This window comes from Schistocerca americana, chromosome 8, assembly GCF_021461395.2.
Source record: "Schistocerca americana isolate TAMUIC-IGC-003095 chromosome 8, iqSchAmer2.1, whole genome shotgun sequence".
Lineage (NCBI taxonomy): Eukaryota > Metazoa > Arthropoda > Insecta > Orthoptera > Acrididae > Schistocerca > Schistocerca americana.
Window position 1 is genome coordinate 311526935 of NC_060126.1, and position 20792 is coordinate 311547726.

The following is a 20792-nucleotide window of genomic DNA, read 5'->3' on the forward strand; positions in this document are numbered from 1 at the left end:
GTCTTCAGTATGTGAAACCACAAGGAACCATGGTGCAGCTGGTGGGATGGTCTTTGAATTGTTAGCCTTATGTTGTTTACACTTTGTAGCTGCTGACTGTGAAGATGATTGGCTGATTGTGAGAAAATCCCCCAAGACTGTAAGCGTCTCCGATCGCGCACTCCATCCACCTGGTGGCCCCCTTCAGAAGGTGTCGCACTCACCTTAGGTGATTGTTTACACGACATCCCGAACACCTGACAAGAGGGACCAATCAGGAATTTCAGAATGTAGCAGCTCAAGCAATCACCCCTCCTTGGGCCTGGCTTGGACCAGGGGGTACGTGCAGACCATTCCTGTCAATCCAGGGCTGGGAATTACACATTACCCTGTCACCTGCTATGCATCAGGTGTGTGGGGTGGCCTTCAGGAACACAGAGGGAGGAAGGAGAAAAAGAAGAACTCAAATGCCGAAGCAGAGTAATGATAGGATTACGTGAATGGAGAAAGAAAAAAAAAAAAAGGAATGAAAAACAGTGGAGAGCATTCTGGTACTGACTAACAAAAATGCAGAATACATTTCCAAAAACAGTCCAGACATGTTCCCCAAGGGAGGGGAAAAAGAACAGCAAGAGGATAGACATGCAGCATGGAAGGGAAAAGAAGCTGCATAGGCTGGGACCCCGTGGTAGCCAAGCATGAACCCACCTAAGAGTGGCAAGCCCACTGGGGGTGGGATTCTAGATTAATGAGCAAGTAGTTTGTTAGCATTTCCTCCATGGATGAATTACATTTCCTTAAGATTCTTCCTATGAATCTAACACTGACATCTGCTTCAGTTAGTCTTGTTAGGATGGTTAGGATGTGTGCATGCTGTGTGCAGATGCAGAATCAGCTGGCTGCAGTTCGCAAAGAGCTGAATGTGATTTTGGCTTCAGTCAGTCATTTTCAGGCTGCTGCCTCAGGGTATAGTGGTGTCAGGGATTCTGATGCATCACATGGGACACCTCAGTTATTGCTTGTTTTGACCAGGGCTCTGCTTCGGAGGCACATCCTAGTGTACCTGACATGTTGTATCCACTCTCACAGAAGGTTGAGTGAAGGGTGGTAATTCGTTCGCGTAGCTCAAAGCAGAGGGCTGCCTGGCTCCAAACATTCATGCTCAGAGTGGAAATGTGGCTGCTCTTTCAGAAGGGTCTGAACAGGCACAGGGGGAGTAGAGGTCCACTAGTTATCAGGAGGTCCAATATTATGCACATTATGGAGCCCCTTATGTTCAGGGTTGGACAGAAAGCCAATGTGCACTCAGTAACAGCAGCCGGGGACTTCATCCGAGATGCGGAGGCAGGCTTGCCTGCCACTACTGAGTGTGCAGGGTGCCGTTGCCTGCAAGTTGTGACTTACGTCGGCACTAACGACGCCTGTCGAATGGGTTACAAGGACATCCTCAGTTCATAAAGGTGCTGCTGGAGATAGTGAAGACTGCTGGTCTCATGTCTGGAGTGCAAGCAGAGCTCGCAATTTGCAACGTTGTTCGCAGAGTTGATCAGGGTCCTTTGGCAAAAATCCGAATGGTGGGTCTCTGTGACGGTCTTGGCTGCAGATTTCTAGACTTGTGTTATCATGTGGGGATTTGTAGGACTCCCCTTGATATATTAGGGGTGCACTACACAAACGAAGCAGCCACTCGGGCAGAAGGGTACTTGTGGAGTGCACATGAGGATTTTTTGGGGCAGGACAGTAGTTTGAGGTGCTCTGAAGAACATTCACCAGTCGATATGTAGTACGGGAAGTCAGGTGGCATTCAGAGTAAAGACACTCCAACTGTCAAAATTTTATCAGTAAACTGTCGAAGTATTCGTAATAAAGGTCCTGAATTTACTGCCATCCAGGAAAGTTCTCGCACTCAAATTATTCTTGGGACCCAAAGTGAAAAGCTCCAAGATATTTAGTGAATCTTGAAAAGTATATCATAAAGACATATTACAGGTCACTGGAGCACGGGACGTTTGTTGGAGATAACAAAAATATTGTCTCTATCAAAGTCACAGCCGAGTGTGACAGTGAAGTTATCTGGTCATGTATAACATGGGAAGGTGAAATCAAGATAATTGTTGGATATTTTTACTGGAAGTACGACTCTGCTGTGACAGTTCTAGATTCATTCAAAGAAAGTGTATAGTCAGTAGTGCAGAAATACCCAGATCATGCAATACAAGCTGGAGGTGACTTTAAGCTACTATGTGTAGACTGAGATGTCTATGGTTTCATTGGGGGATGGTGGGAGGTACAGACAGACAGTCATGCGAAATACTTTTGAACACATTTTCTGAGCAGCTCGCTTAGCAACAACTGAAAGATTTGAAAACAAATAAAATACCAGATCCAGATGGAATCCAAATTAAGTTTTACGAAGAGTACTCTACAACACTGGCCTCTTAGCTAACTTGCATTTATTGTGAATCTCTTACCCAGCACAAAAAACCCAAGCAACTGGGAAAAAGCACAAGTGGCTTCAGCATATAAGACAGGTAAGAGAATGGACCCCCAAAATTACAGCTCCATATCCCTAACTTTGGTTTGCTGCAGAATCCTTGAATATATTCTCAGTTTTAATAAAATACACTTTCTTGAGACTGACAAGATTATGTCCATGAATCAGCATGATTTTGGAAAGCACTGCTCATGTGAAACACAGGTTGCCTTTTACTCATATGTTAGACTGCGAACTACAGATGAAGGGCAACAGGCAGATTCCATATTTATAGATTTCCAGAAAGGATTTTACATGGTGCCCCACTGTAGGCTGTTAACGACGGTATGCGCATACGAAACAAGATAACAGTTATGTGAGTGGCTTTAAGACTTCTTAAGTAATAGAACCCGGTATGTTGTCCATGATGGTGAACGTTCATCAGAGACTCTGTCATAATTAGGAGTGTCCCAGGGAAGTGTGACAGGACCGCTGTTGTTCTCTATACACATAAATGACTCAGTAGACAGGGTGGGCAGCAACCTGCAGTTGTTTGCTGATGATGCTGCTGTGTATGGAAAGGTATCGAAGTTAAGTGATTATAGGTAGATACAAGATGACTTCCACAGAATTTCTAGTTGGTGTGGGGAATGGCAGCTAGCTCTAAATGTGGAAAAATTGAAGTTAATGCGAATGGATAGGAAGAACAAACCTTTAATGTTCGAATGCAGTGTTAGTGGTGTCCTGCTTAACAAAGTGAGGTCAGTTTTCATTTTAGTTATGTCATGTTCCGTAGATCATTTTCCCAATTATTTTATTGATATGATGTGGAACAAGTCAGATTGCAAGTTATGTATACACACATGAACAGTGCTAAGACCCGCCTCCGTACCACAGCGGTAGCGTTACTGCCTACCACGCAAGGGGGGCCCGGGTTCGATTCCCGGTAGGGAACTGGGTGTTGTGTGGCCGTCGCCACCACCACCATCATCATCATCATCATCATCATCATCATCATCATCATCATCATCATCATCGACACGGAAGTCGCTGAAGTGGCGTCACCTAAAAAGACTTGCAATACGGCGGTTGAACCCCGAAGGGGATATGCCGGCCAATAAATGCCATACAATCCTTTCATTTCAATAGTGCTAATATAAATATTACTGAAATCTTTTGTTCTACACATGCAACTACATTTAGAGGTACAATTTTTTTTACCATTTCTGAAACAGAAACTTGCCCACGGAGTAGAAAGAGTTGTCCAAAAGAAATGATTTTAAGCTAGATTTAAAATTTGATCTGCTACCTGTCAGACACTTTACGTTGTTGGGCAAATGATCAAAGATTTTTGTTGCTGAATAATGTACTCCTTTTTGAGCAACTGACAGCTTCAATAACAGATAGGAAAGGTCATTTTTCCCTCTAGTGTTGTACATATGAACATCAGTGTTCTTCGCGAATTGAGATGGATTATTTGTAACAAATTTCTTTAGTGAATATATGTACTCTGATGGTGCAGTTAAAATAGCTAACTCCTTGAAAAGGTGCCAACATGGTGTCCTTGGGTGAACACAACTAATTATTGCCAGTGCCTTCTTTTGTGCAATCAACACTTTATGTCTAAGTGGTGAGTTACCCTAGAAAACTATTCCGTAAGACATTATTGAGTGGAAGGCTGATCTGTTTATTACCAAGACTAGCAATTATATGAAGAGCTAAAGAAGGTGAACTTAGTTGTTTGAGTAGCTCAGTAATATGCTCCTTCCAGTTCAAGTTGTCATCAATGTGAACACCCAAAAATTTGGAGAAATCTACCCTGTTAACTGAGCCCTGTTCATATGCTACATCAATTGTCGGTATGACTATTCGGTCTAGAGAACTGGATATAGCAAGTTTGTTTTTTTTTTTTTCAAAATTAAGGGAGAGTCCATTTTCTGCGAACCACTTAATAATTCTCTGAAAGTCATCCTTAACAATATCTTCAGCTGCTTTTGCTGGAATGGAATTTATTATAACACTCGTGTCATCTGCAGAATGTACTAGTTCCGCTTGCTGAACTTTAAGTGGGAGGTCATTCACATGAATAAGGATCAGCAGAGGACCTAAAATTGAACCCTGTGGGACTTCCTTTGTGGTAACTCCCCATTCATTAGAATTTACCACCCTCACAACATTATTTGTGCTACTCAGCACAACTTTTTGATTTCTGTTCATTAAGTATGATTCAAACCAGCTGTGTGTATAGCCTTCAATTCCATAAAACCTGAGTTTTTCTAAGTGTGTGACATGATCCACACAATCAAATGCCTGGGAGAGATCACAAAAAATACCAACTGGCGATAATTTGTTATTTTGAGCTTGTAATATTTGGTGGGTAAATGTGTTGATAGCATTCTCAGTAGAGTAACCCTTCTGGAATCCAAGCTGTGATATGCTGAGTAAATTATTTTCACTTAAATGTGAGACTACTCTTGAATACATGACTTTTCCAAATATTTTAGAAAATGAAGTCGGCAATGAGATTGGTCTACAATTATTTAAGTCACTCTTGTCCCCTTTCTTATGAAGAGGCTTGACAATTGCCTTATTTCTATCTGTCTGGAAAAATTCCCTGTGCCAGCGAAGCATTACATATATCGCTAAGGACTCCATTTATTAAACTAGAACAACACTTCAAAATTCCATTAGAGACTCCATCAACACCACATGAGCTCTGTTTTCAGTATATTTATAATTCCCTTAATTTCAGTGGGGGATGTTGGTGCTATTTCTAAAGGCCTAAAGTCCTGGGGAATGACATTTTTAACATATTTTTTTGCTTTTTCAACTGAACCCTTTAACCCTATTTTTGCTGCTACATTCAGAAAGTTATTGTTAAAAATACTTGCAACTTGTGAATTATCACTCACAACATTATCATTTAGCTTTATTGCTATGGTATGCAGCGCACTGTCAGGCTGACCCGTCTCCCATTTGACAATAGTCCATATAGCTTTAATCTTATTATCCGCATTATTAATTTCTGTCAGAACATGCAAGCATCTCGACTTCTTAATGACTTTCCTTAAAATATTACAGCATCTTTTGTAGTGAGCAAGTAACATCAGATACTGACTTATTCTCGCCTGTCCATATATTTCCCTCTTCCTCTTACATGATATCTTAATTCCCTTAATAACCCATGGCTTACTTGACTTTGTAATGGCTTTTTTGGATATCATTTCAGGAAAGCAGCTCTCAAATACTGAGACAAATTTACACTGGAATAAATTGAATTTGGCATCAGCATCATTTTCTGTGTATACTTCATCCCATTCTGCCTCTTCTAGGCTGCACTTAAAGCTCTGTATCCTGTTCGCATTAATAGCCTCCCTGCCTTGTATGAACCTGCCTGAATCCTGTAAGGTGCTATATGTGTTATCCATTAACTGTGCATCATGATCAGATAGCCCATTAACAACTGTGTACACATTAATTATTTCTGTCTGAGCACTGTCTATGAAAATATTATCGATAAGTGACCTACTATCCTGGTGCACACAAGTTGGAAAATTTACAACAGATACTAGATTGGGAAATATGGAAGCGTCCGATCCCACCCGTCTGCTTTGACCCATGACGTCACAAATATGGCGGAAACAAAAACAAACACACACTCTTTCCACAAGAAGCCTAATGACACTAACGGGACAATCGCGGGAAATGGGGTGTTTTGGGTGGGGGGCAAACTAAATATAAACAAATTTAGACGCCTTGCGTAGCTACAACGTGTAAGTGAAGACAGCCATGCATGAATACCCACCCACCTCCCCAGGGGTCGTAACCCCTGCAACCCATAGAAGATAAAGATGCTTCAGTAGCTGATTATTATTTTTGTCTTTAAAAAAAAAAAAAAAAAAAAAAAATCTCACGGGATAGAACGAACAGATCAGAAAGATAAATATAATAAACTAAAACAGAAATTCGAGGATACAGATAATTAAAATAAGTAATAAGTGTTTTTAAATTTAAAAAAAATATCTCACGAGATAGAACGAACAGATCAGAAAAGTAAATAAAATAAGATAAAACAGAACTGGAGACAGCCACACTCAAACCAAACTCCGCACCGTCATGACGTCAGACACGACAACACCCTTACGTCACGGGTCAAAGCCGACGCGTTGGATCGGACGCTTCTGTCGACCCCCAGATTGAAACAACCAAACAAAGATTCTAGCTCATTTTTCTTATCCGTATCTTTTATAAGAAATGTACATTAAAATCACCACAAACCACTAAGTGCATCTAGAATGAGATTGCAGAACTAGCACTCCTAAAAGAAAGGATATTGCGGAGACATGGCTTAGCCACAGCCTGGGGGATGTTTCTAGAACGAGATTTTCACTCTACAGCGGAGTGTGCGCTGATATGAAACTTCCTGGCAGATTAAAACTGTGTGCCGGACTGAGACTCGAACTCGGGACCTTTGCCTTTCACGGGCAAGTGCTTCTTTTTGTCTGACAGGTAGCTCAATATTGCCTCAAGATTTTTCATGAATAGCTGAAAGTTACCTTGAGGGGATCTGTAGATTGTTACAATTTCTATACAAGTATATTGCAGTAGCAACTCACAAGCACATGCTTCAAGGATCTGATCTACACAAAAACTATTTGTTTCAATATTTTTGACTTTGTGTCCAGTTTTTATATAAGTTGCAATGCCTTCTTTTTCAATAACACTCTACATGAATAAGATGCTAATCTGTAATCCCTTAAATTTAACTTCTCCATCCCTGTGGTTACGTGGTGTTCAGAGAGACAAAACATCAATACCTTCAGAATTAAAAGGGACTCTGCCGCACCTTTTCAAATGAACCATCCCAGCATTTGTCCAGAGCAATTTAGGGAAATTATCAAAAACCTAAATCTGGAACGAAGTCCAGCGTGATAAAACAAATGCGGCCCCTTGCTCGGTAATCTACTGCGGTCCCTTGGTCAGTAATCTCTGTAGAACCTACCAAGTATCTCACCTGCTCCATATGCCTTTCCACAACTAAGAAAGTGTAGAACTGCTTTTCTATTCCACAATCCCTTATCTCAATACCTGGCATTTCAGCGTTCATGCGATGTTTGAAACACGGGATAATATTAAGATCATCCGTTGTGAAACCATTTCGGAAAACTGAATTTAGTATTTCAGCTTTCTTTTGGGATGCCCCAGGCTATGTTTCCCCATTCTGAAGTTAGTTGCCTGTGTCAGTCTATCAACGAGACACTACCAGCATTTTATGTTACAAAGCACTATTTCAGGAGCCAACACAGGCATTCACAAAGTCACAAAATTTACCAACAGGATAATTTCTCTTGTTTGGTTCTGCTTGTAATTCGTTTAAGATACTTTTTATTGGATTCTGTGTGGTGAATCCTTCTAAGAAGCCAAACTTTAATATAGTTGGGTCATTCCATGTCAAGTCACCCAGGCCATGACACCAACCATGTCAGATTTTGATGAAACTTGGTACAATTACTTCTTTTATCATCCTGAAAGCACTTGTAAAATTTTTTGCTCTATCTCTTATAGTTTTTTTTATAAATTTTTAAAGTTTTTAGATTTGGCGTTGTTTCAGCAGTCGGAAACCATAACTCAAACGTGTTCTCACAACTAAAAAAATTTTTATATTAAAGAATACTCAATATATCAGTACGAAATTTTGGAATATGTTTGTGTATTATATCTAAATGTTAAAAAAAAATTACCATAAAGATATATTAAATTCTTCCGAATGAAAAAAAATTTTCAGGGTTTTTTTTTTTTTTTTTTTTTTTTTAGCTAACGGATGTTTAGTTTTACAAAAACTGCAATATCTAGAGTCTCAGACCTGATAGAAAGCTCTAATTTGTTTTAGAATACTCTTAATTGTATAGGCTATTAGATAAAAGAAAAATTATGTTGGCTTTTTAACCTGTTTAATAGTTATCTAATTTTTAAAATAATATTAATTATATTTTAAAAATAAAAAATACCAAGTGACTTAGACACCGAAAATAAGTTTTTGTCTTCTTGGAGTAACAATGTACACTTGGATTTTGTATTGTTACTCCTGTGTTTTGAAGTAAAAAATTATTACAGTGTTAAATAGTGCTTGAATAGTATTTTATTAAGTTTATTCGAACTCTCATTAAGTACTGTTACTTAGTTTACAGAGATTCTTTTCCAATATCCTATAAAAGTAACCAGAACAGTAATCAGACCAAAAGTGAAATCAGTATGTCAGATATTCAAACCTGTAGTGTAGGGTTATTTAAAAAATCTGACTGTTTCCAAACAACCTACACACCTTCAAAAAAGTTACAACCGGTATCAGAATTGAGTGAGGAAGAAAAAGATTTGATCCACTTACGATCTGGAATTAATCTGTGTGAATTTAAGAATATAGGCTATGTTCACACCACAGCTACTACTTTTTAAATGTTTTTGAAAAGTATCAAACAACATGTGTATACCACTAAAAAAACACAAAAAGCCCATCAAAAAATCGTTGAGAAGTGTAGGCTTGGATCTTTCTAAACAATTACTGACAAAAAATATTAGCATAAAACCTGGACAAAAGCTTTGCTCAACATGCCGTAACTTTTGTGAGGAAAAATTAAGAGTTGAAGTCAATGAAAGTGAAACAGATGATGAAGTCATGGTTGAATTAGAATCACTGGAATCCAGAAATGAATCCCTCGTACAAACAAACATTGCTCTTGATTATTTAGGTTTAACACCGATAAAGCTTCATGGCTTGTCAGAACAAAGTAAAGGGTCTTATTTTAAAAGGAAGGTTAGCAGTATTGAAAAGACTGCAAAAAAGGCGGTTTCAAAAGCATTAAAATATGATGCACCAAGTTCTGATGATGACGAAGAAGATAAAAGTGTGGTTGAGAAAGCAAAGGATTTTGATGTAATGATTTCTCTTATGAAAGAGAAGATTTCATCTGTTGGGAGGTCTAGAAAAATCCAGATTCTGACCTTGGCTCCAGATTCTTGGACTCGAAATAAAGTGATGAAAGAATTTAATGTAAGTGAGTACATGGTGCGATAAGCTAGAAAGCTAAAATCTGAAAAGGGTATTTTGGAAACTCCTGGTCCAAAAAAAGGTAAAACTCTTTCTGAAAATACAGTAAGACTTGTAACAGATTTTTATGAAAAGGATGAAAGTTCCAGAGTGCTACCTGGAACAAAAGACAAAGTAAGTGTTCAAAAAATGTGTACATGCAAAAAAGACTCATTTTGTGTAACTTGAGAGAACTCTATTATTCTTTCAAATGGGAGAATCCCGAGGTAGAAGTAGGATTTTCAAAATTTCGTTTCTTGAGACCTAAATGGTGTATCCTCGCTGGTGCTGCAGGCACACACACTGTATGTGTATGCAGTATCCACCAGAATGTTAAACTATTACTGGATGCTGTGAAAATTGAAGAATCTTATAAAGACCTAATTAAGATGCTTGTGTGCAACACGGAAAACCAAAACTGCATGCTACATCATTGCGACAGCTGTCCTGGAAATACTGCACTAACTGAGTACTTAACTGAAAAACTAAGTGAAGATTATGATTTAGAAGAAGAAATTGTAATCAGTCAGTGGGTTAACACAGACAGGGCAGAAATGATCAAACAGTCTATCAGTGTTGAAGACTACATTTCTTTATTGGTTAGGTCATTGGAAAAGCTCACCCCGCACTCGTTTATAGCAAAATCCCAATCAGCAGCCTTTAAAAGATTGAAAGAAGACCCACCACCCAAAACAGCAATTATTGTGATGGATTTCAGTGAAAATTATTCCTTTGTTATACAAAATGAGATCCAAAGTTACCACTGGAATAGAGGTGGTTGTATTCTACACCCAGTTGGAGTTTTACTAAGAAATGAGGAAAACAATGTTTTTGTTTCCAACCACTGTTTTATTAGTGACGACCAAGAACATGACACTGGTTTTGTTAACTTTGTACAAAAACAAATTACAAAGTGGCTGTCATTACATCATACTGACATTGATTCAGTTCACTACTTTACAGATGGTTGTGCTGGGCAGTACAAAAATAGAAACACTTGAGAGACTTTAATTTGAAGGCCCAACACTCTTTTTTTTGCAACAAGTCATGGGAAGTCAATTTGTAATGGCCTAGGAGGAACTATTAAAAGAATTTTAAGGAAAGCCAGTCTACAGCTTTCAGATGAAGAACTAATAATGACAGCAATCGATGTGTACAAGTTTTGTGAAAAAAATATTGAAAACATTCATTTTCACTTTATTGACAAAAAAGAAGCTGATTTGCTACGATTAAAATTAGAAAAACGTTTTTCAGCAACCCGAACCATTCCTGGAACATGAAGTTTTCATAACTTCAAACCACTTCCAACAAACAACCTTGAAATTAGAAAGACTACAGATAGTGTAAAACCCTCCTTAGTCTTTTCTTTCCATTCTTCTTCTGATTGGGTTCGTGTTGAACCATCCGTAAATAGCTATGTGGTTGCAAATTATGATGGTAACTGGTACTTTGGACTGGTAAAAACAATATTCAATGATGAAGAAGATGCAGAAATTCTATTTCTACATCCTTCAGGACCAGCTGCATCATTTTATTGGCCTGAAAGAGAAGATTCCTGCATAGTGCCTTTGGAGCACATAGTCTGTGTAGTAGGCGCACCTCAATCAAGCGGCACTGGGAGAATGTATTACTTCAAAAAAGACTGTATCAAAAGAACTGAAAGCTCTTGGATGAAGTGGAAAAACAGTTTGAATCAGCATTAATGTTTATTAAAAAGACAAAATTACTCAAAAAATTCAATGTTTCAAGCAATCAGTTGGGTTATACATAAGTGTCGTAAGTAAACTATCTTCGTACATAATTCTAATGTAATCTACTATAATTAATAAACATGTTAAAAAGCCATCATTATTTTTGTTTTATCAAGTAGCCTATATGTTTAAGAGTAAATTAAAACAAATTTGAGCATTCTATCAGGTCTGAGACTCTAGATATTGCAATTCTTATAAAACAAAACATCCGTTAAAAAAAAAAAAAAAAGAAAAAAAATACATATATATATTTTTTTTTCATAGAAAATATTAATATATTTTAATAGCATCATTTTTATCTTCAAATACGTATAATAAATAAACTTGCTGCAAAAATTCAAGATGTTATCTAAAAGAGTTTTTAAGATAAGCAAATTTAAAGTTTTGAATACAAATTAAATTGACCATTTCCGAAGGTTCAGAAAACGCAAAACATAAAAACTTTAAAAATTTATAAAAAAAACTAAGATATACAGCAAAAAAAAAATTGCAGGTGTTGTCAGGATGGTATTAGAACCATTTGAGCCAAATTTCATGAAAATCTAAGGAGGTGGGTGTAAAATTTATTTTTTATTGGGTGATTTGATATGGAATGACCCAGTTAAAAAGCTATGGCCAGTTAAAATAAGTTTGATAGAATTCCACCACAGGCGACATTTTCAAAAACTTTTGAAACTACTGCATTCAGGGAAAGAGGAAGGTAGTTAAGAGATACTTTGTTAATCTTATTTAATAGACGAGTGTTATGACAGCGTATTTAGATCTGCCAGCAAATGCACCCTTCGACATGGACTGATTAAAATGGAAACTTGAATCTAATCCGATCAAGTCAGCACAACATTATAATACTCTACAACACCAGCATGGACATCAGAATTACTGACCATTTTTGTATATAATTAAGACATATGAAATTGTTGCCATGCAATTATAAGCATTCTGTGCACTGTACACAACTTAAGACCCAACTTATCTTTTATCACTGTACAAAATGACCCAAAGATCGATAAATATTCTCATATAAAAGCTGACACCCCTCAGGTTTGCAGATTTTGCATATATCTCTTAAGAATGGTCTGTCACTTAGCATGGTGATAGTGTTTGAATACCAGAATGAAATTGGCCCATGGCCCCCACTTTGAGATGGAAACAAATGCATGTCTTTGCGTACTATCAATGTCTTGAGGAATTTAACTACAAAAGTCAGATGTAAGATTAAGTGCAAAATTTAACACAGTAACCAGAGTAGTTGAAGAACATCAAACTGAATAATACATATATCTCTTATAGTTCATTGGGCCTCCCTGCTCGTCCATAGATGCAGCACTCTGATTTACATCATATCAATGTGCAAACAGAGAGAGAGACCGACAAATCTTGTCAATGATCTGACAGACAACAATGATCCTGGAGATAACATGTGCGCTTCCAGGTGTGACTGATTCAACTCCAATTACTGTTACATTTGTTTACTTCATTGTACCTAAAAGTTTCTACACAATATAGTTCGTTTAGTAACAGGACTTCACAGCAGCTCGGCTTCTAATCTCGTCAGTTGCTCACTTTACACGCAAGACTGAAGAAGAAAATTAATGCAGACAAATTGATCTACTTAAACTTCCATTGTTAGCCCTCAAAAAGTATAATAATTCTATGTCTGAAACTACATGCCATAGGATTTATAGTGCGAATTATAGGTCAAGCAACATGCGAAGTTGTAAGGAACACGTATTTATCACACGATGTGTGCATAAATGAAAACACTCAAGCACTGTTTCAGAGGCAGTGTGCGGCTGCATAAAATGTTTAAAAAACGAACCATCGTATCGATGATTAAGAAAACATTCGCGTTATTTGTATAAAATCAATGAGCTAATCACAATTCATAATGACTGTTCGATGCTGAATCAACTCATAATTGATTCATGAATACCATTGACGACATGATTTCACGAAATGTTTTTAATCCGTTACGTTTCTCTCTCACTCGACCTGCGAGCAAAACTTCACAATCTTTCACGCAGATTCATTCAGAAATAATTTTGTTTTAACTTACTCATCTCCCTCATACTCCTCATCAGCCATGCTAGCAACTAGTTATACACCAACAAGCGTGAACAATCAACAAAGTTGAGAAAATAGAAACAACGCGAAGTTACAACTAAATGTATTCTTTGGGCATAGATAACTGAAGTCGGTAAATAATAGCAGTCTCGACAACGTATATATTTAAGGAAAATAATTACCGGCGAAACAGAAAGTTAACGGAAAAGCAGCATCATTATGATGGAGGAAAAAATTATTACGGTAAGTATTGCCGCATATTTCGTCCACTTGTTTAGTGAATGAATGAATTGTTCGAGTAATTTCTCTACTAGCCTCACTCAGCGATAATTCATTTTCTGTTTTAGAAAACTTAGTTGAACACGAATATAGTCTTGCACAAAATATATTGTACATAATCTCATGTCACAAGACATGTTAAACGCAACGAAATGTTTTAAGGTCATTCTTATCCTACATTTGAAATCCATTTTTTTCAAAATATTATATGCAATATTAATCCTTTGTTATCCGCGGAAATATTTTCTTCCAAGATGTATCCGATTTCATTGAATTTTCACTTTCCTTGTCATTAATAGCCGTCTAATTGCATATTCTCGTGGGCAATACTGCCATACGATAATTTCATTTTTTCCGTCGAATAGACAATTTTGCATTTCCGTGAAGTACAAGTATAAGCCTAAACATTTGGGCATAAAAGATACATATAAAAAATCCTCTGGTTCACGGACTCGAGAAAACTTTTTTAAACAGCTGGTGGATTGTCCACGCAGTGAAGCAGCGTTTTTACTGCTATCATTAATAAGAGAGAATCGAGAATGAAACCATGTGCTGCCACGTAGCCGTCTCCTCTCGTGACCACCGAGCAAAAAGTCCATTTTTGATGGATGAATGACAAGCAACAGTATCACCTGTTCTCACACCAAGTGTTTCTGTGAAGCGGCTTTACTTTTGCGGAGAACAACGGTGATAAAATGTGGTGTAAAAGAAACAAAAATAAATCCTGTGCAAATTTCGAATCCATCTACTTTTGTATGCACTTAATTTCAGTCATTTGTGATGGAAAAAGATTACAATCCATTTTCGCATGAAGTTAGACTCAACATTTAAAAGGTGATGGGGAGCATGGCAGCAGAAAGACGTGTTTACAGGGCTATCATCCAGTCAACGGCGCAAATGTATACAGTGCAAGCCATATCGTCAAGGAGAGGAAGGAAATCGCTCGAAACAAATATTTAATGTACCGGTATTTCACTGTTTTGAAAGTAAATATACGATTTTCTAAAAGAGTAAAAAGTGCAACTCTAGCAAATTGTATACAAAATGTTATGCAAATAATTATGAAATTGTGCAGGATTTCACTGATGAAGCGCCTGACAAGATCATAGGGCGGGAGGCGGGAGTATGTTATTGAGAACTTTTTTTTTTTTTTTTTTCATCTGGTCGTAGCCTTTTGCTGTCTCATATCTTACGCTCGAGTGCTTGATAAGCTCGCATAATCGAAGACATAAGGCTGACAGGGTACGATGACCACTTTCAGTGTAATAAAAGATGTGATGGCCACTTTCAGTGTAATAAAACGGCATCAAAACGTATATGCGTAGTTACAGAATTTCACGGTAGTAAAGTATGTGAGAGGTAATCCTAACATAAACCCATACTGATCCAGAAAACACAGTTTTATTTTCCTTATAAAAACACCTTTTACAACGAACAGCTTACAACACATACAGAGAACGCGAAAAATAGTAAATGAAGAGAGAGAAACAAAATAACAATCACATGGATTAAGTTAACTTGTCCTTGTCTCGCAGATAGCCGATAACTTACCGTTGTGCCACCACTGATGGCTACAGCTGGAAGCGCAGGTGGTGGGGTAATGCCACGTTTGCAAAGAGGTCGCAGAGTCTTTCTGTTTCGCTGTTAACTCAGGTGTAGCCTGCATATGTGAAGTCACAAATGCTGTCGGGGTGGTCTGATGCTGTGGCGCCTGTTTCAATAATTCCATCAAGACTGTTTCCTGTTTTCCAGGCCAATCAATGGTGAACTTGTTATTGCACTAATCAAGTACCTTATACGGAACTGAATATGGCAGTCATTTTGCTGGCCTTATAATGTCAACATAGGCCCAGATGTGACAAGGCGCACACATACTTATGGATCAAACTAGGCTTCTCTCTATTTAGTTATGGCAATTTTGGCCGAAGCCAAAAATGTTTTGGCTTGGAAAATTGAAAATTTGAAGACGTCCACATCGAAACTGGTATCAGTGATATAATTGCTTAGGCTTCTGCAGGGAGAGTCAGCCAACATAAAAGTTTTCTGGGTATGGTACAACGTCATATTGGATAAAACTACTGTTCAAAAAAACCAACGTTTCGGCCACTGTTGCAGTGGCCTCCTTTTGGGTCTAGTGGTGCGTTCTAGCTATGTAATATCCCTTATATTTTGTTATTACTGTTCACTGTGCATGTTTCCTCTCTTTCTTCCGTAAGTGACCAATGAAATGAACTATCTTTTTAAAATTATGGCTTAATGCCATGCGCAGAGAACAGTAATTACAAAATCTAAGAGACACTGCATAGTTACAACGCACCTGTAGACGTCCTAGAAGGTCGAAACGTTGGTTTTCTCCAACAGTTGTTTTATACAATATGATGCGGTATCATAGCCAGAAAACTTTTATGTCGACTGGTATCAGTGATCATGATGTGGTTGTGGCAACAAAGATTACCAAAGCACAACTGAAACAAGCACAAAGACATTTACGTTCAGTAAACGAGATAAAAAATCATTAGTGTCATTTCTCAAGGGCGAATTTGAAACTTTAAGCACAGGGCAGGGGAATGTGGACAAACTGTAGCTCAAGTTTAAATGAATAGTTGACCATACACTGGATAGATATGTACCTAGTAAAACAGTAGTGCAGAGTCACTGTACAGAAACTTCTAAGGAAACAGAGATCACTGCATAATAAGTTCAAAACAAAGAGTAGGGCTACAGAAAAAGAGAAGATGAATGAAATCATAAATGGCTGTCAAGAGAGCATTCAATGACTACCGTAGCAGCATATTATCAAATGATATTTCACAAAACCCAAAGGTCTGGTTGCATGTAAGGGCTGTTAGTGGCACCAAAGTTAGTGTTCAGTCCTGAATGAATGAGACAGGAACTGAAATTGAGTGTAGCACAGCAAAAGCTGAAATGCTTAACTTCATTTTGAAACATTCCTTTATAAAGGAAAATGCAAGAGAATTGCCCCAATTTAATCTTTGTACCTCTGAAAAGATGAATGCAATAAGTATTAGTGTCAGTGGTGTTGAGAGATAGCTGAAACCGTTAAAACTGAACAAAGCTCCAGGCCTGAATGGAATACCTGTCAGATTTTATGATGAATTTGTGGCTGAGTTAGTCCCTCTTCTAACTATAATCTATCATAAATCCCTCTAACAAAAAACCATATCCAGTTCTTGGAAAACAGCAGCATGTCCCACCCTCTACAAGAGGGGTAGTATAAGTGAGCCACAAAACTACCGTCCATTATCCTTCAAGTCGACTTGTTGTAGAACATTAGAACATTTTCTGAGCTTAAACATGATGAGGTATCTTAAACAAAATGATCCCACCCCCCCCCCCCCTTCCCCCCAGTGCCAACCAGCATGGATTCCAACAGCCTGAAAACCAACTCACACTTTTCTCATATGACATACTGAAAGCTTTGGATCAAGGCAGTCAAGTAGATGCAGTATTTTCCGATTTTCGAAAAGCATTTGACTCAGTAACACACCTACACTTATTGCGAAAATTACAATCATGTGGGGTATCAAGTGAATTTTGTGACTGCATTGGCTTTTGGTAGGGAGGACACAGCATGTTATCTTGGATGGAGAGCCATTGTCAGATGGTTTTCAAAAGCATCGATCATGCAAAGTCCAAACTGCACTTTTCTCACATGACATACTGAAAGCTTTGGATCAAGGCAACCAGGTAAATGCAGTGTTTTTTGATTTCCAAAAAGCATTTGACTCAGTACCGCACCTATGCTTACTGTCAAAAGTATGATCATATGGAGTATAAAGTGAAATTTGTGACTGGATTGAGGACTTCTTGGGAGGGAGGACAGAGCATGTTATCTTGGATGGAGAGTCATCATCAGGTGTATGTTGGGACCCTTGCTGTCCGTGTTGTTTATTGATGACCTTTCAGACAATGTTAACAGTAAAATCAGGCTTTTTGCAGATGATGCAGTTATCTACGGGGTGTACATAAAGCCTGGGAACACTTTCAATTATTTAATGCACAACGAGCAAACATTGTTTCATGTATAGCGTCACAGCGTAGTTCTGTAATTTGCCAATAGTCAGTGCTGGCCACAAACATGGCGAGTTCAGTTGTGGAGCGAGCTTTCTGTGTGTTGGAGTTTGACAAAGACAAGTGTGCTATATCTGTTCAATGGATGTTTAGAACCAAGTACGGTAAGAAGCCACCAACAAGAAAAGCCATTTACCACTGGCACAACAAATTCGTTACGACGGGTTGCCTGTGCCCGGCAAAGAGAAGCGGACGTTGCAGTGTGATTGAAGTGAATGTGTAGCGCGTATGAGAGACATTCATAAGGAGTCCAAAGAAATCAGTGCGTCATGCATCCCGTGAACTCAAAATGTCTCCAATGACAGCATGGAAAGTCCTATGTCAGAAGCTGTCTATGAAACCATTCAACTTGGAGCTAGTGCAGAAGCTCAATGATGATAACAAAGACAAGTGTTTTGAGTTTTGTTCGCAGTTGCAACAATTGAATGAGGTTGTGGATGGCATTGTTGATCACTTAATTTTTAGCAACGAAGCCACTTTTCACATTAATGGGAAAGTGAACAGGCATAATTGTCGAATCTAGGGTACAAAGCATCCACACGAATGCATTGAATTTGAGTGTGATTCCCCAAAGGTAAATGTTTTTTGTGCCTTGTCACGTCGAAAACTGTACGGGCCATTCTTCTTCACCGAGAGCATTGTCACTGGATATTCCTACATGGACTTGTTGCAACAATGGCTGATCTATCAAATGCAATTGGACTCTCCATTCATTTTTCAATGGGATGGTGCTTCACCCCATTTTCATCGTGAAGTTTGTGGGTACCTGAACACGGAACTGCTGCATCGATAGATCAGCCGTGCTTACTAAAGGGGACAACTGTTTCATGAAATGGCCTCCCCAATCACCAGATCTCACTCTGTGTGACTTTTTTCTGTGGGGAAACATTAAAAATCTGGTGTATGTACCACCTCTACCAAGTGATGTTGCAGAGCTCCAGGAGAGAATACAGGAAGCGACTGCCACAGTCAATGATGCCATGCTGGGACAGGTATGACAAGAATTTGATTACCATATTGACGTTTGCCAGGTCACTCATGGTTCGCATATTGAATGTTTGCAAATAAAACTTTCAGAGTTTCTCTTCAAAATGCAATATGTATGACATCTGTACAGTGTTTAGTTCTTGTGCAATAAATAATTGAAACTGTTCCCGGACTTTATGTACACCCTGTATAATGAAGTACTATCTGAGAGAAGCTGTATAAATATTGTCAGATGTTGATAAAATTTCAACATGGCAACTTGCTCTAAATGTTCATAAATGTAAAATTGTGGACTTCACAAAATGAAAAACTGTAGTATCCTATGACTATAATATCAATGAGTCACTATTGGAATCGGCCAACTCATACAAGTACCTGGACGTAACACTTTGTAGGGATATGAAGTGGAATGATCACATAGGTTCAGTCATGGGTAAAGCAGGTGGCATACTTTGGTTTATTGGTAGAGTACTAGGGAAGTGAAGTCAATCTACAAAAGAAATTGCTTACAAATCACTTGTGCCACCCATCCTAGAATACTGCTCAAGTGTGTGCAACCCCTACCAGATAGGACTAACAGGAGATATTGAACATATACAGAGAAGGGCAGCACGAATGGTCACGGGATTGTTTAATCCATGGAAGAGTGTCACAGAGATGCTGAAGGAACTTAAATGGCAGACTCTTGAAGACAGATGTAAACTATCCTGAGAATGTCTGTTAACAAAGTTACAAGAAGCAGCTTTAAATGATTACTCTAGGGATGTACTACAACCCCCTTACATATCAGTCACACAGGAATCGTGAGGATAAGATTAGCTTAATTACTGCATGCACAGAGGCATTCAAACAATCATTCTTCCCATGCTACATACATGAATGGAACAGGAAGAAAAGTAACCTCAGACATTTTGCAGATGATGCAGCTTTCTATAATGAACTACTGTCTGAAAGAAGCTGCGTAAGTACTCAGTCAGATATTGATAAGATTTCAAAGTGGTTCAAAGATTGGCATTAGCCCCCTATGTATCACTCACATGGGCATTGTGAGGATAAAACTAGAATAATTACTGCATACACAGAGGCATTCAAACAGTCGTTCTTCCCACACTACATGCATGAATGGAACGGGAAGAAACCCTAATAACTGGAACAATGGGACATATCCTTTGTCATGCACTTCACCTTTATCATGCACTTCACAGTGGTTTGCAGTGTATAGATGTAGATGTAGATATAGAAGCTGAGCCATTCTGTGTTGTAGCTCTAATTGAAGGTCGCTGTCTTCTCATATGTTGGGAACTGCATCGGTTTTGCAGAAATGCCAAGTGGTTGGCAGCCGTAATTTTTTGCTGTAAACCACTTGGACTGCTGAACACCCTTGTTCATCCTTAACCACAGTTCGTAGACCCAAGAGAACCAACAGTAGTGTGTTTGTCTAGTTCTCGACAAAGACTGCATTAAGGGTTCTTGAAACCTTTCTATCATCCCATTTTTGGGGGAGCATAGCTGATGGTTCTTAATTGTGTACAGCCACACAGATGTAAATGCTCATGAAAAAGCAGAGATTCAAACTGCCTTCCTCAGTCCTTGTGTCACACCAAATATTGCAGTTCAGCCTGTCACTAAGGACTGTGCAACTGTTTCTTTTGCCATGTTTGATATTTGGAAGGCTGCCAGCCAATGTTTGAATCTGTCAGCCACTGTCAGTATGTAGTTATGTGCAGGCAATGAACTGGGTATGCCAACAAAATGCATGAAGTGAGCCATCCACATATGAAAGGTTCCCAAAAGTGCTGACACATGTCAATCAGTATTGGATTAGCAAGATTGCACTCAACAGCAGCAATCTCTTTTCATTCCTGGCCACACACCTTTCTTCGCAATAAGCGTCATGGTAGCCTGCATGCTAGGATGTCTCGCATTGTGAAAAGCATCAAAGACAATATACCAGTATTTCTTTGATATGGACACTGCTGTACGCTATGTGACGATTTGTCACACTAAAAAAAAGTTCTGAGCTCATGCACACAGGCTGGTGACAGATTGAGGCTGTGTGCACCATCTTAGTGCAGCCATTTGG

At 38.5% G+C, this 20792-nt stretch overlaps 1 protein-coding gene across 1 annotated transcript in view; it reads right to left on the reverse strand.

The window, feature by feature from the left end:
• Window positions 1-13490, reverse strand: part of LOC124545057 (DNA-directed RNA polymerases I, II, and III subunit RPABC2) — a 72940-nt gene extending 59450 nt beyond the window's left edge. The window contains exon 1 of the mRNA XM_047123849.1: window positions 13344-13490. Within this exon, the coding sequence (XP_046979805.1) occupies window positions 13344-13372 (29 nt within the window). The 5' untranslated portion in view covers window positions 13373-13490. The remainder of the gene's footprint in view (window positions 1-13343) is intronic.
• Window positions 13491-20792: the final 7302 nt, after the last annotated feature.